Consider the following 16,189-nt stretch of genomic DNA (forward strand, 5'->3'; position numbering starts at 1 on the left):
TTCTTTTCTCCATCTCTCTAGTTCCGTTTCCCTCCTTTTTGGTGTTCCGATGCCAAAGGGGGAGAAGTTCCTAGGTGGATGGAGACCTTTGTTGTTTGTAGCCGTTTGGTTCTAGTTGCTTATCTTGTCTCTCGGCTACATCAACAACCCCATGGAGGCATTCTATTGTGAGTTTGGGTATTCTCAAGGCTATGGTATGATAACTTCACCCAAATCTCCGTATATGATCTCATGTTGCCTCCATATCGTGCATATGCCTCTTGAACATGTCATCTATCTATGTTGCATATGCGCTTGGTTTGTAAAAACTAGGGGGAGTGATGTCTCTATAACATGTGTATTTGTATTCAAATACATATTCATGATATGCACATGTGTAGGGGGAGCTCCGTCTAGTTTTTGCAAATCTAATGTTCTCATCATAATATCATATGTTATTGTCAACTCTTGTGTTTTCATCAAACACCAAAAAGGGGGAGATTGTAAGAGCAAAATTCATATCCCATGTTTTGTGTGTTTGATGACAACACTTGAGTAATCTCACCGTGTGCCTTGAGTATCATTGTTAGATTTGCAAGTACACGGTGACCTCGCCGGACGCGTCAAGATCAGAAGACTGAAGCGTAGTTGATAGGTTTTCCGGTTTTGTGTGCGTTTAGCGAGGTAACAAAGTTGGAGAGAAAAAGGAAAGGAAACCAGTTTTAGCTGTACTACCGGCACTGTAGCGGTAGTACCGCTACCCCTATAGGTACCGCCCTCGTGGTACGCCTCGAGTTCTGCTGAATTTGTCCCCCGAACAAGTTGCGGTACCCCTGCAGCACTGGCGGTAGTACCGCTCACGAGCGGTAGTACCGCTCAAGGTACCGCAGAGGTACCGTAACGAGTTACGGTCAGATCCGCTCCGGTACCGCCCTGGTACCGCTCTGGATCCAGTAAGCTCTGGACCCTATTGCGGTACCACGAGCGGTACCGCGGGCGGTAGTACCGCTCTGGGTCCTTTGACCAGATCTGGGGTGATTTCGAACTCAGGGCGGTAGTACCGCTTGCCCCAAAGCGGTAGTACCGCTTAGGCCGAAACTGGGTGTAACGGTTGGATTTGGAGGAGCCTATTTAAGGGCCCCTTCTTCCCTACCCGATTTTATCTCTTCCCCTTCTCTCTCCTCCATTGTTGCTGAGCTTAATTCTTGTGGATCTCCTTCCCCCTCCAACCAATCTTGCCCTAATTTTGAGGATAGGTGGAGGAGACCCCGATCTATAGCTCTACCAAGAGAGATTTCACAAATACTAGCTATTCCTTAGTGGATCTTGGTGGTAGGGTTCCTTTGGTGGATCTTGGAGAAGAGTTCCTTTGGTGGAGCATTGGGGAGTTCCTTTGGTAGAGCCTTGGAGAGTTCCTTTGGTGGAGCCTTGGAGAGTTTCTTGGTGGAGCATTGGAAGAGTTCCTTTGGTGGAGCATTGGTGATGGGTTCCTATGGTGGAGCATTGGAGATGTGCAGCTATGGAGACTAGCTTGGTGATGTACTAGCTCCATAGGGTGTTGGGAGCATCCTTGTGTGTGTGGAGCTCGCCCCAACCTTGTGAAGGAATCACCGCCTCGACCGGTGCCTTAGTGGAAGAGGGAGAGCACCTCCGTGGAGCTCTCTCGAGGAAGAGGGTGGGGCCTTCCTTCGTGGTGTGGCCGCCTAGTCTCTTGTGTGAGACTAGCACCTCCTCAACGCAGACGTACCTCCTTTAGTGGAGGGAACTGCGGGAAACAAACCTCGACTCGCCTCGCGCCCCCCCGGTTGTCTCGCTCCTCACTTTGTTTATCTTGTTGATTCCTTTACTTGTTGCACATGCTCTAGCTTCATTGTAGGATCACCCCCATTGCTAAAAGTCACACCTTTACTTTCCGTTGCATAAAACTTGAAAAAGACTAAAAATTGCCGTAGCGCCATTCACCCCCCCCCCCCCCCCCCTCTTGTTCGCTACGATCCGTTCATCAACCAAATGCGGACTGCCGGAATTCGACCATCTGAAATATACAACTTTTATGAAGAATGGTGTGGTGGAGCTGAAAATGTGCCTTTCTTAGAAATGGATTCCAATAATTACATAAGAACTGAGCGCATGAAGTATTTAGAAACCAAAGATGCACAAACTCTTTTGGAGTATTTGAAGAAAAAACAAGCTGAAGACCCTTCATTCTTTTATGCAGTGGATTTAGATAAAGAGGATGGTAGGATAGCTAATTTCTTCTGGGCAGATGGACAATCAATAATGGATTATTCTGAAGCTTTTGAAATCCTTATGCGCCTTTTGCACTACTAAATCAGTTACTTGCAGAAACAGACCTCACTCGACACATTCCACTTCTATACTGACAAATGAGTATTGAACACTTAAGATGATTTGATATACTTGAGAGTAGTACATCCTGATATACATTATCTGAACGTCTCTACTTTTCCATCAACGCAAGCATTCAAAAAATATTACTACAGGAGTATCCAATACATCAACACAAGCATTCAGAAAATGGTGTCGCCTAGCTGCCGGCGTGTAGCCACCGCGCCGGCCAGCTGCTCCACCGATATCAGGTACATCGCCGACTAGCCGAGTTGCCTCGCCGTTGCCTCCGTTGTCATCACAGGGAAGTATGGCTTTGCCTGTCTGCGCACTCGTATGGCCGCCGGCAACTCAACCAAGCTCTATGTTACCTGTTTGGCATGGTTCGAATACTGGAACCAACAGGGGAATGAAGGAGTGCGTGGCCGTCAAAATAAAGGCTGATATTGATCGAGCAACCGCTCCATGGAATTCCATATTAGTAGACGGAAATAAAGGCTGAGAATCAGGAATAACATATCCGGAATTAAAACTAATTTGAGAGTGCTTTGAGATTATAATGTACAGGTGTCATCTCCTGGGATGGGTCTATCCTTTTGGGGTGATAGACCTGGTCTCGTAGGTTTTTTCCCCGACATATATGTACAATTTCCCGGCCATGTTTCTGACAGCTAAATTATCAGAAACTAACTATGAGGCATTTCCCGCGTTTGTCCGGCATCGGATCCAACTCCGACGACAGCATCAACGTGGAACGCAAGACAAGGCGAGATGATGCTAGATGCCTTTTTGCTCCGGCTGTACCGTGATGCCGGCGCGCCATGTCTACTCGCTTTCCGGGATGGCGGTCAAGTCGGGAGAGAACCTCGGCGGCGATCTCCCTGCACGGTACGCGACCACCCGTTTCCGGGCCACCACCGGCTTCGCCGCAATGAAAGTCATCACCGCATCGTCCGAGTAGTCCTCCTCGGATGGCTCGAACACGAGCGGCGCAACGGAGCCTCGTCGGCGCCGCCCGCCAGCAGAGGAGGCGGTGGCGGCCTTGACGAGCGCGGCGCTGGCCTTGACGGCGAGTGCAGACACCTCCTCGAGGGTAAGGCGTCGGCGTAGCATCTCGTCCGGGAGCACGAAGTATATCTGCCCCGGCCGGAGCTCCTCGCCTCCGGCCACCGCCGTGACGGAGCCCTCGAAGCCCATCGTGTCGGCGTCGCAGAGGAACCACCCCTGCTTGCCTTGGCCAACCTCCTCCAGCGCCATAGCTGCCGTGGCCGGATGAGAGTACTCCCGGAGCTCGCCGCTGGGCAGCACCACCCTCGCGGTGGCCACGCCGTCGGCTGCCGCGTCGTACGACACGCAGAGACCCATTGTAAGCGGTGCGGTCTCTGCTCCTCGGTAACACGAAGCGATTGTAATGTTGCTAGCTTCAGCTTAGTTCTTGGTGATGCCCAATGTGGTGTGCTGCCGCCTGCCGGAGACGATGGGGAGGAAGAGGTTATATATAGCGGAGGAGTACCAGGAAGACGGAGCGGGGAGACAGAGGAAAGGTTGTCGTGTAGCCGAGAGTGGGTGCAGCACAGGCTGGAGCCTGGAGCTTTGTTGCCGCCAGCGAATGGCGTCGAGCCGTGGACTCGATTCGGCGGGCTTTCCATGGCGAACACAGTCAACTGGCTATTCGGGGATGATATATTTATCGTTCTTGAACAAGCTCACGGTGAACTCTGCACAACTAGCAAAAATTTCTGTACGCGGTTAAGCTGCAAACATACAGGCTACAGTCCAGCAGGAAAGCTCTAACCGCCATGTAAGAAAAAAAACTCAAAAATAAAGAATAAGAAATATTCGAGAAGCAACTCAGTGGATTGAAGAAAGTCAGAAATAATTTGCATCGTTCTTATCACTACTACTTTGTCGAAGTTAAGAACCATCTGATCTGAACACTCAGGTTTTGCGCAATTTCAAGGTGATGATAAGACTTTTATGGGATTCTAGAAGTATCGGCTAAGAAATACTACCTCTGTATTCCGTCCTAACATGCAATGGACTTTTTTTCACACGATCTTTGTAACTCAAGGACGCCTTACATTTTTGAATGGATGGAGTAATTATCATGGTATACTAATATTGTTCCTTGCCTTTTCTAAATAGCACAGAATGCATACTTCCTGTTGGTTTCGGCTTAGTTTCTATCAGACGCTAGCATTAGGAGCGGCGTTTCTTTTTATTGTTGGTAGTTGTAATATTCTGAACATGGTTTCGTTATCTCTCTGGTAATGAAATTTGATCCCTTGTTGGATCGCTTGGAAAAAAATGGCATAGAATGCACAAGAAAATAGCATCATCAACTATTTATACTTGTTCGAAGAACTTTTTTGTTTTTTTGTTTTGAAAGGAGTGTTCTAAGAGAGTGTGTTAGCTTTTGCAGTTGTGGGTAGGCCAAAAGGCTTCACCAAAGTATCTAGCATGCCGCTCATTCCCCCCCCCCCCCCCGACCTGCTCTCAAGTTGCTACAGTAGCTGCTCCCTTCCTCTTCTTCTCCGGGCTACTCCTTCCTCCTCTCCGCCGGAGTAGCCGGCCGGAGATGGAGAGGAGTTAGCGCCGGTTGTATATATGTAGGATCTGCTCTTTGCTTTGGTCCCCTAGTGGCGTCTTGGAGTTGTGCCTCAGATCTAGGCGACAAGATCTGGGGGCTAGGGTTCTTTTCCCTCCATCTATGTCTCCAATGGTCGGAGCGTACGAGCGAGGAGAGAGCCACCGTCTCCGTTAATAAGGTAGTTGTCGCGGAGCTGCTGAGGAGCTGTGAAGCGGAGCCCCCCCTGGCCGGCCATGGAGGCGAGGGGGAGGGGCGATGCTTTCTGCGGCACGCGGCGGAGCTTCTTCTGGCCGGCCGTGGAGGCGAGGAGAAGAAGCTAAGCTGTGGGCTCTCCCCGGCGGAGCAGAGGTCCAGGTTCTTCTCTCTGGCTCTGGGTGTGGTGAGGTCTTGGGTCGTTCTTTCCCCTCCTTGTGGTCATGGAGACAGACAGGAGGGGGACAACCTCAGTGCTCATCGACCTAGAGACAAGAGGCACATGAGTGAGCGTGCGGTGCTCACTGTGTTGGAAGCTTTCGTTCGGCGGAGGACGTCAAGCGCCGGCGCCTTCAGCCGCAGCTCTTTTTGGCCAAGGGGGCATCTCCGCACCTCGGAGGATCCGCCTCCGGGGAGTATCTACTTCCTGCAAGCCCAAGTGCTGTTTGGGAAGATTTTTGATCTTGGCATGGTGATCCATCCTGGCGACGAACCAAGTGGCGCTGTCCCCGGCGTCGTCGCCAGCGACCATGACCCAAGATCTAGTCGGCGCGGTGGAGAAGAAGGACCTGATTGCTTTCTTTTTTATCTTTCTGGGTTCCTTTTTGTAAGATTTATGGACTCTTGTGCTATTGTTTCCAAAGCCAAGGTTCTTTCTGTAATTGTTCCCACCGACTAATGAAGCTTCCAGGCCCTCCGTGGCCTTATCTGTTTAAAAAAAAAAGTATCTAGCATGCTATGCCGTACGTGTAGACGGCCAAATGTATGGAGTATCCTGGAGCGAGGGGAGCAAGGTGGGTGCACGGGAGCGGTGCCATGCATGTGGAACGGTACGCGTGGCGCGGCAGGCGGGGGCCGGGAAAGTTGATGGGGTTCACGTGAACGCATGAATTCATGCATGCTAGGAGGCTAGGAGCTATAGATGTGTACCGCTCACACAATACATATAGCTACAACTGTACATGAGCTGTGCTGCCTGTGCATGGACACCTTCATACGTCCAGGAGGGCGAGGACGTGCACCGTTATTTTGGTCCGAAATTTAAAACGAACGTCACATACGTGTCTAGACTCTAGACAAAACTCATGTTAAAACACTACATGAACAAATCAAGGTGCCTTCGGCACATGCCATTTTGGCTGTCGGTACTTGGCTGTCGGCACAATTGTATCTTGACATAGACCATTTGGTCATCGGCATAGCCACTGCCGTCGGCATAGACCTCCGGTGGGCCCGGCGAAGGCCTAACATCCGTTAGCCCAGGAAAGTCATATGTCGATGACAATGGTGCATCATTTTTCAAAAAAAAAAAAAAAAATTCGAGCCAAATTTTTGAATTGTTCTACAGTTTAATCTCTAGGCGTGTTTAATATTAGGTTGACTTACTTATTAATAGTCAAATTTCCCACTCAGTCACCCATCCTCTAACTTGTCCAATTCCAGCACACTTAACTTAGGGTGTGTTTGGTAGCCCGGACCAGTAGAGAATCGCTATCTACACTCATACAAGCTGACCCTAGCTAAGCTGAGTTGGGATATTCTCACGTGTTTGGTAGCTCGGCTGTGTTGAGATATGTTGAGTGCGTCCCTTGTTTGGTGGTTGTATACTTGTATGGACCGAGAGATGCTGAATAATTTGCACTGAAGCCCATGAATACAAATATGAAAGCAATCAGATCCCTATACATAGAAATAAAAAGCAATCAAATCCATATACATAGAAAACAAAAGCAATCGGGTCCCTGCTGTGGCCGTGGCTTGCCGTGGCCGTGGCGGCGCCGGCCCTTGCCGTGGCCGTGACGGCGCTGCCCGTGGTCGTGGCCCTGGCGGAGCTCGCCCTCGCCGCGGCCGTGGCCGTCGCGTGGCTCAAGACGGAGTCGGGGAGGCGGCGGCACAGGGACTCGAGGAGACCATTGCTGGCGGAGCTCGTCCGTCGCGTGGCGGCGGAGCCCGACGTCGGGGAGGCGGCGGCGCAGGCGGGACTAGAGGAGGAGGTTGCTGCCGCTCGTCCGTCGCATGGCGGTGCAGGCCGGCGGCGGGGAGGCGGTTGCTGGCGCAGTGGCCGTAGCGTCGGGGAGGCGGCGACGCATCGGGGTCGTGGAAGATGTGCAACGCGAGAGCAGTTCGGGGGGGGGGGGAATGAGGGCCGGGGCGGTTGACCCCTGTTGGTCTTGGCCCACGAGCGAGGCGCGCGTGGGGATTTTCGGGCGAGGCCAACCCTGCCCAACTGCGAAGCTCGATTTCGGCTTCTCTATCGGGCAGGGCTGAGGGGCGTTTTTCGTATGAGGTGGGCACTGCCCACTTGACCCGAACCAACCTAACAAACAACCAAAACAGAAAAAAGTTAGGTTGAGATGAGAATCTCTGAGGTCGGCCGGGCTACCAAACACACCCTTATTTGTTCCTTCCGGATGAGCTAAGTTATTCTTTGTTGACAATAGTACCATATTAATCCTTGGGCCTTGACATCACACTTCTTTATTATTTGAATTTCAAACAATTATTTCACTGAATACATTATTTTTTAAAACAATAAATCTTGCAACAATAAAATAAATAATTTTTATTTTTATTTTTTATCGTCAAAATCTTAAACCTAAATAAACTCCTATTTCCTTTTTGATTTTGAGCAATCTAAACGGTTGTAGGAGGTTGAAATCGGATGTAAAATTCTCCGTACATATATTTTCATATAAAAAATATTTTCATAGGAAACTAGAAAAGCTGTTTTACTGAAACATGACACCATTTTACATAATATATCAAAATTCATGTTTGTTAATTTTCCTAAAACTAGTACACATAACACGTGGTCATCTCAAAGGACTTAATTTTTTAAAATTTCTAGTATTTTCTTATATAATTTTGAAAACTAAAAGGGCGATTCCAAAAAAAAAAGCTGGTGACTATGCCAACGGCAAAGAAACCTTTTCCGTCGGCATAGTCCTAACAGCGTTGCCTCGCCATCACAGCGGACACCGATGTGCCGACGGTCGTTGTTCATGTGCCGACGGTAGCTGTCGGCATAGGTTTCCCTATGTCGACGGCTTTCTTGTGTCTACGGCTTGCTTCACGGCATACCCTGTTTGAACCATGTGCCGACGGTCCCGACAAAAAGCCGTCGGCATAGGAAAAGGCTATTGGCACCTTCACGTTTCCCTAGTGAAACTCTAAAGTGCAACAAGAGTTTACGAGAATTTGGTGAAATCCCTACCTTCACCAAATCTTCTCAATTTTCCGCAATGTCTTGTTTGACTAGTCCCTACCTTAAGTGGACTGTAGTGTTTTGGAAAGTATTAGTACGGTATATTTAGATTTGATGGAACCTGACGTCCATACACCTTAGAATCGGTAGATTTGGTGTTTTGTGACGATGATCCCCACGAATCCTCGCAGAAAAAACATATACCAAGCTGGACCTGAAGGTTTTGAAGATATTACTACTACATGTCTGCATGGGTTACAGCTGACCTGAACACTCAACTTCCAATGCCTGCTTAGAAACGACAAGCCGTTCACACCCTATCCACATGCCATGAAACTTGCTTACGCTGTTTCTTTTTTGTTAGTTTGGCTATTCTGACCAGCCCCATGCATGCATGATCGTGGTCGTCTCCGAACCACAGGATATAGACAACCACTCGTCGCCCGATCAACGGTCCTTGGCTCTCCACAAGACCGATCGATCTGGTGTCAGTCCAAACCAGCTGAACGCCAAAGAAGACAAACGACGCCATTCTTCAGGTCCACGCATCGACCAATAGAGGATCAGGGGATCATGCGCGCGTTCTTAAACAGCAGCTGGACCGGAGCGTCGCCTACCTTCCCGGCCAGCCAGCGATGCTCATTGCGTGCGTGGCGGCGTGCATGCGAGCGACGCCGACGATCGATCCATCCGCCCGGCCCGGCCACGTCGGGTGGCACGTACGGCGCACATGCAAGCCGCGCTGCCCGGGCGGTGGGGAGCCACCCCGCACGACGGCCAACTTGGTCTGGTCCGGGCGAGCCAACAATCCCAGGTCTTTTCAGCGCACCAAACAGCATGTGCCTGTCGCGATGTCGCTCGGCCCGTCCGTCGTTGCTCCGGGTCTCAGCAGAACAGATCTTCCAGCATGAGCTTCCATGAAATTTCGCCTGGTAGACCGATGCACACGCCACGGTGGTGGGTGCAGAGTTGTAGACTGCAGAGGGTGTTTTCTATGGTACGGAGTAGCCGAGTAGATCCAGCTTGTCGCCGGTGCGTCGGACCGGCGGACGGCAGCGGGAATCTTTGGGCGGCAGGATGGCCGCGGGTCTCAACGTGCTCATGTGCGTTCAAGGGATATATTAGTCGTGTTTTGGTGTACGGGATTAATTATTCGCCTGAGCATCTTCGTGTAAAGTTAAGTGGGCGCTTATACTAATCATGCTTCAGCCTTTCAGAGTGCTGGGTTCGGTCATGTTCGAGCATTCGTTGCTGGTTTTCTTTCAGGTGATTGATAGAGGTTTAAGAAAAGTTTGACCAGTTAATCTCATAAATCATTACTAGGTTGTACCGTGCAAATCTGTTACTCTCACGGTTCAATAGTATTGATTTGGAGAATGGTGTAATTTATTTATAATATAACCCCACCATCCAATATTACCAATGTGTTTCGTAATTGGATTAATGAGATTAAGAAGAAAACTTAAGCTAGAATACACCTTGGTTTTCAGCTCCCCGTCCGTCGTTGCTCCGGCTCCATCTCGCGCGCCTCAGCTGAACTATACCAATGGGTGGGCTGACCAGGCTTTGGGCCGGGCCGAGGAAAGCCCGACGCTAAAAAATCAGATCCAAGCCTAGCCCGGCTCGGCCAAATACCCACAAAGCCCGTCAGGTTGTAGGCCAGGTCCTGGTTATTAAACGCAGTTTTCAGACTACCCAAACCCAGACCATCTATCGGGCCAACATTTTCAATCTGAGGTTCGGGTTTATCGGGCCAGGCCTCGGGCCAGGCTGCCCATGACCATGCTTGAGCTGAACAAAGCTCGAGCTTCCTTGAAATTTCACATGGTAGTCCCATGCACACGCCACGGTGGTGGGTTCAGACTGCAAACGAGGGTGTGTCTTACTCCGTATGGTAGATCTTGTCTCCGGTGCGTCGGACGGGCAGCGCAGGCGGCAGCGGGAATTTTTTGGAGCCTCTTGAGGGACGTTTGGTTGCTTGGCCTTGCCTTGGCTCACATCGGTCCAACAATTTTTGGCTTGTTTGGTTGCCTGGGTTGAATCTGATGGGATTCGTTGCATAGAAAACAAAAATTTTCCTACCGCGAGAACGCAATCCAAGCCAAGATGCAATCTATAAGACGGGAGCAACGAGGAGATGATCGAGACTCACCCTTGAAGATTTCCAAAGCCTACAAGATGAGGCTCTTGTTGCTGCGGTAGACGATCACTTGCCGCTTGCAAAAGCGCGTAGAAGATCTTGATCACGGTGCCACGATCGGGCAGCACCTCCGTACTCGGTCACACGTTCGGTGTTGATGAAGACGACGTCCTTCTCCCCGTTCCAGCGGGCAGCGGAAGTAGTAGCTCCTCCTTGAATCCGGCAGCACGACGGCGTGGTGGCGGTGGTGATGGAGATCTCCGGCGGAGCTTCGCTAAGCGTGCGGGAGAGGTGGAGGAGAGAGGGGGCGGCTAGGGTTTGGGAGAGGGGGTGGCCGGCCTCAAGGGGTGCGGCCAGCTTGTAGCTTTGTGGTGGCCGGCCCCCTCCCCTATGCCCCTCATTATATAGGTGGAACCCCGAGTGTTGGACTACAAGTCTTCGAATAAGACCCCAATCCAAAACCTTCCATGTAGTAGGGAAACCTACCCAAGGTGGGACTCCCACCTCAAGTGGGATTCCCACCCTTCCATGTGGGGGGTGGCCGGCCACCTTGGTGGAGTCCACCTTGGACTCCCCCCACTAGGGTTGGCCGGCCATGGGAGGTGGAGTCCCTTCGGGACTCCGCCTTCCAAAGTGATTTCTTCCGGACTTTTCTAGAACCTTCTAGAACCTTCCATAAATGCACCGGATCATTTCCAAACTTGGAATATGACTTCCTATATATGAATCTTATTCTCCGGACCATTCCGGAGCTCCTCGTGATGTCCGGGATCCCATCCGAGACTTCGAACAATACTTCGAACTCCATTCCATATTCAAGTTCTACTTAAACGACATCAAACCTTAAGTGTGTCACCCTACGGTTCGCGAACTATGTGGACATGGTTGAGAACTCTCTCCGACCAATAACCAATAGCGGGACCTGGAGATCCATAATGGCTCCCACATATTCAACGATAACTTTAGTGATCGAATGAACCATTCACATACGATACCAATTCCCTTTGTCACGCGATATTTTACTTGTCCGAGGTTTGATCATCGGTATCACTCTATACCTTGTTCAACCTCGTCTCCTGACAAGTACTCTTTACTCGTACCGTGGTATGTGGTCTCTTATGAACTTATTCATATGCTTGCAAGACATTAGACGACATTCCACCGAGAGGGCCCAGAGTATATCTATCCGTCATCGGGATGGACAAATCCCACTGTTGATCCATATGGCTCAACTCATACTTTCCGGATACTTAATCCCACCTTTATAACCACCCATTTACGCAGTGGCGTTTGATGTAATCAAAGTACCTTTCCGGTATAAGTGATTTACATGATCTCATGGTCATAAGGACTAGGTAACTATGTATCGAAAGCTTATAGCAAATAACTTAATGACGTGATCTTATGCTACGCTTAATTGGGTGTGTCCATTACATCATTCATATAATGACATAACCTTGTTTATTAATAACATCCAATGTTCATGATCATGAAACCATGATCATCTATTAATCAACAAGCTAGTTATACAAGAGGCTTACTAGGGACTCTTTGTTGTTCACATAACACACATGTATCAATGTTTCGGTTAATACAATTATAGCATGGTATGTAAACATTATCATAAACACAAAGATATATTATAATATCCATTTTATTATTGCCTCTTGGGCATATCTCCAACAGTCTCCCACTTGCACTAGAGTCAATAATCTAGTTTACATTTGTAAAGATATAACACCTTAGCCTTCCGGTGCTTTATCATGTTTTGCTCACGACAGAGGTTTTAGTCAACGGACCTGACATGCTCAGAACCGTATGTATTTTGCAATTCATTTGCGTCTTCACGCATCACTCATTTTCCAAATGAGTCGGCATTTAAATATGTTTGGTCTTCTGGTGGAACCTTAATTCCTTGGTCTGAAATAAGTCACTAATATTGTCACACACAATATAGCTTCAAAGTTCTGACACTATCGGAACTACACCAAGTTCTCAAAGAACTTCTTGACTTTAACATCCTCAGTCATTGTCAAAACAATGACATAATCAGCCTTCGTTTGTAGAATCCATCACAATATTTAGAACTCATCTAAATCTAACATAGACAACTTCTATCTCATTGTGCTACCTTTTAAACAACACTTAGTCTAATTTGAGATTGAAATTTTATTTTCATATGTGACAAAACAAATATTGGTGCAACACCTTACAGTGATTTGTTTGTCATTTCTCCATACAAAACTATATATATATCCTTGGTTCTTCTTAAGTACTCAAGAATATTCTTTACTGTTTTTCAATGATCATCATATGAATCATTCTGGTATATGCTCCTAACTCTTTTAGAGCACAGGACATCTGATTTTGTACATATTCTTCGTGATCTAAAATCACTCATGTGTTTTTACTCATCAAGTGTCAGATACACTTAAGTCTTGTTAAAACTTCACATGACAAGAACATTTTCTTAATATTTCTATATTGAACTATTTCAATATCCATTCTATGTACTTTGACTTAAACATATTATGTGTTTCAATCTATCTTCATAGATCTTGACACAAAATTTGTTTCAGTCCATATCCTTTCATTGAAGTTAATTTCTCAATGAAACCTTTTAATCAAGTATATAATTACATCATTTATAAACAACTATATGTCATCTACATAAGTATTATAAATATGTCTCAACGCTCCCACTTAATTTCTTGCAAATGCAAGCCTCTTCATCGTCTCTGATGAAATCAAAAACTCTTTGACTATTTCATCTGGTGAAGATTCCAACTCCGTGATACTTACTTCATCCAATTGAAGTTTGTATACCTATCTAGTATTCCACGGACTAGCAAAAGTTTTGGTTGTATCTTGTATACACCTTTAATACACACTTCTGATAAGTAATGTATGTTGCCATCCTACTAGCATATCTCATAAAAGAAATATGTAGTGATTACTAGAATAATCCACATAGACTATAAGCATTGCTACGGAAGATCTAATCTTATCGTAGTCAACTCTTTGATCTTTGTCGTAAAAAACTTTTTGACAAGTCAAGCTTCTTCAAGGATATGTTATCCAAGTCCATCAATTTTATAGATCCATTTACTTTTAAAAAAGTATTCATCTATCTTGGATTTCATGGCGTATAGCCATTTTAACGGAGTTAGGGCCCATCATAACTTCTTTGTTTGTAGTTGGTTTATCATTGTTCAAAATCAATCCTTTGTCCACAAATCATTTATTTGATCACAAAGTAAACCATACCTACAAGGTTCAATAAGTACTTCGATCTCCATGGCTAAAACACTTTGTAGTCATGAGAGCTATGATTGCTGTGGCTGCTTCCGGAACCAATTCCTGATGCTGCGATACTCTGATCATTATGCTCAGGTTCATAAACCTTATCAAGTTCTATTGTCCTCCCACTCAAATACTTCGCTAGAAACAATTTCTTGGAAATAAGAAACATTGACAAATACTTTTGTCTTTGTCTCCATAGTGGGAAGAATTCCCAATCAATTCTCTGGGATAACCAACAAAGATATTCATCCGATCTTGGTTGTAAACTTATTTACTTATGCTATGCATACCAAAAATTTAAGAAATGACTATTAGGGTTCATACCCATACCATAACTCGTATGGTGTCATTTCAACGAATTATGATGATGCTCTATTTAGTGTAAAAAGCGATAGTCTCTAAAGCATAATCCACAAAAATATAATGGCATAAATATTTTATCTCATCATTAATCCAACAAAGTTTGGATACATCTCTTGGATACTCCATCACCACTATGATATTCCAAGAAACGTGAGTTGTAGAACAATTTCATAACTCTCTTAGATGTTCGCTAAAACTAGTAATTCAAATATTTCCACTATGATCCAATCATAGATATTTGACTTTTCTATTACGATGATTTCCACTTCATGCTGAAACTTATTTGAATCCATTCAAATGTTTCAAACTTCTTCCTTATCGAATATATCCACATATATATATTCAATTCATTGTTGGAAGTTTTCATGAAGTAGAAGAATCTCCCGCACACAACTATGCCTTGTGAACCATATACATCATCATGTATGTTTCCACTAAGTTAGTTGCCCGTTCAAAAATTGGCCTATGAACGGTATTTCAGTCATTCCTTTTAGAAGAGATTTGCAAGCGCCAAATGATTCAAAAATCAAATGACTCCAATAATCTATTTGCATGGAGTTTCTTCATGCGTTCTTTTCCAATATGACATAAATGGCGGTTCCACAAATAAGTGGAATTCAAATCATTTGCCTTATGGCATTTTAGCGTCAGTATTATGTGTGTGTGTTTCACCATTAAGATTTATAATAACTTATCCATCGTACATGGAGTAATGTCATAATTTGAACAACTCATTGTTTTCATTTGACCGGAACAAAATAACAATTATTAAGTTCTTTATTATAAATTCTAAGGGCTAGATAGAATGCCAACGATGAACATAATAACACTTTATTTTTGTTCCAGACATGCATTCCTATCATATTCCTTGTCAGTCACTTAGGCCATTGTATTCTTGTATTGTGTTGTTTTGTATGACACTTCATACCAACCAATATGGTACAAATACCCAAGAATTTTATTGTGTGACCAAACGAGAAATACATCCATAACATGTATATCATTTATATACACCTGAGCTAGACTTTCTAGTCTTTTCTTTCTTTTTGCCAAAATATCTTTTGTAATTTCTCTTTTTAGCTTTCCTCATTATTCAGAAAAACACTTCAGCATCATTAACTTCTAGGTTTGTTGGTCAAATACCAATAACCTTGAGGTTCTTACTTTGAAGTTGATCATCATATGACAAGTGTTTCAGATTTCACTATTAGTAACCTTTTAATATGATGAACAATTTCACTCATAATTTTATCCATCATATCATGACGACTTTTCGAGAGCATGTCTGTACATGCTAGGCTCGTAAAGTTTAACCTCAGTATTCGCATGTGCAAATCTGGCTTGCACCCGTTGTAAGCACACGTAGAATCTATAACACCCGATCATCACATGATGCTACGAAACTACGAGCCTTAGCAACGGTGCATACTAAGGACTATCACTTCATGGATATGCGAATATCGTTAGTGCCCCAATAGTTGGAGGATTGGGACGCCTGGCGTCTTTAACCTTCATACATTCCCATAAAACTTATGAGTTTATGTAGTCTCACCAAATTATATTCTATCATCTTGCAATAATGTCTTAGATATCACATATATCTCATACCTTGATTATTTCTGAAAACTAAATTTTCAACTCCTTACTTTTCAAACAGATTTGAACTTCAAGTTTCACGGAGACAAGATAACTTTAGGTACTAATTGAAACCATAGTTCTTTGAATCAACAATGTGAGGTTTACTAAAAATTTGCAATAGGACTTAATCAATTCTTGATTCTTTAACAATACGGTACCAATCCGTAAAGTTTCTTGTCAGATTTTAGCAGTATTTCTATCTCAATTACAAGACTAGCGCATGGTAGAAAACGGATGCCAATACTACAAAATTAATTCAAAATACTATTCAGACTATGTTCATGATAATTAGTTCATGTTTTAATCTAATTACTAATGAACTCCCACTTAATACAACATCCCTCACAGTTGTTAAGTGGTACACGATCCACATCCACTACACCAAAACCGATCATCACGTGAGATGATGTAGCTTCAATGGTGAACATCA

General features: G+C 45.6%; 1 protein-coding gene across 1 annotated transcript; it reads right to left on the reverse strand.

The window, feature by feature from the left end:
• Nucleotides 1-2,967: 2,967 nt before the first annotated feature.
• LOC127292665 (uncharacterized) lies at nucleotides 2,968-4,010 on the reverse strand. The gene has a single exon (XM_051322108.2). It carries the CDS (start codon nucleotides 3,691-3,693, stop codon nucleotides 3,154-3,156), a length of 540 nt encoding a protein of 179 aa, XP_051178068.1. The 5' UTR covers nucleotides 3,694-4,010; the 3' UTR covers nucleotides 2,968-3,153.
• Nucleotides 4,011-16,189: the final 12,179 nt, after the last annotated feature.

Source organism: Lolium perenne, chromosome 4 (assembly GCF_019359855.2).
Source record: "Lolium perenne isolate Kyuss_39 chromosome 4, Kyuss_2.0, whole genome shotgun sequence".
Lineage (NCBI taxonomy): Eukaryota > Viridiplantae > Streptophyta > Magnoliopsida > Poales > Poaceae > Lolium > Lolium perenne.

Coding starts and splice junctions, on each gene's coding strand:
- LOC127292665 (XM_051322108.2), bottom strand. CDS start 3,693: ATGGGTCTCTGCGTGTCGTACGACGCGGCAGCCGACGGCGTGGCCACC.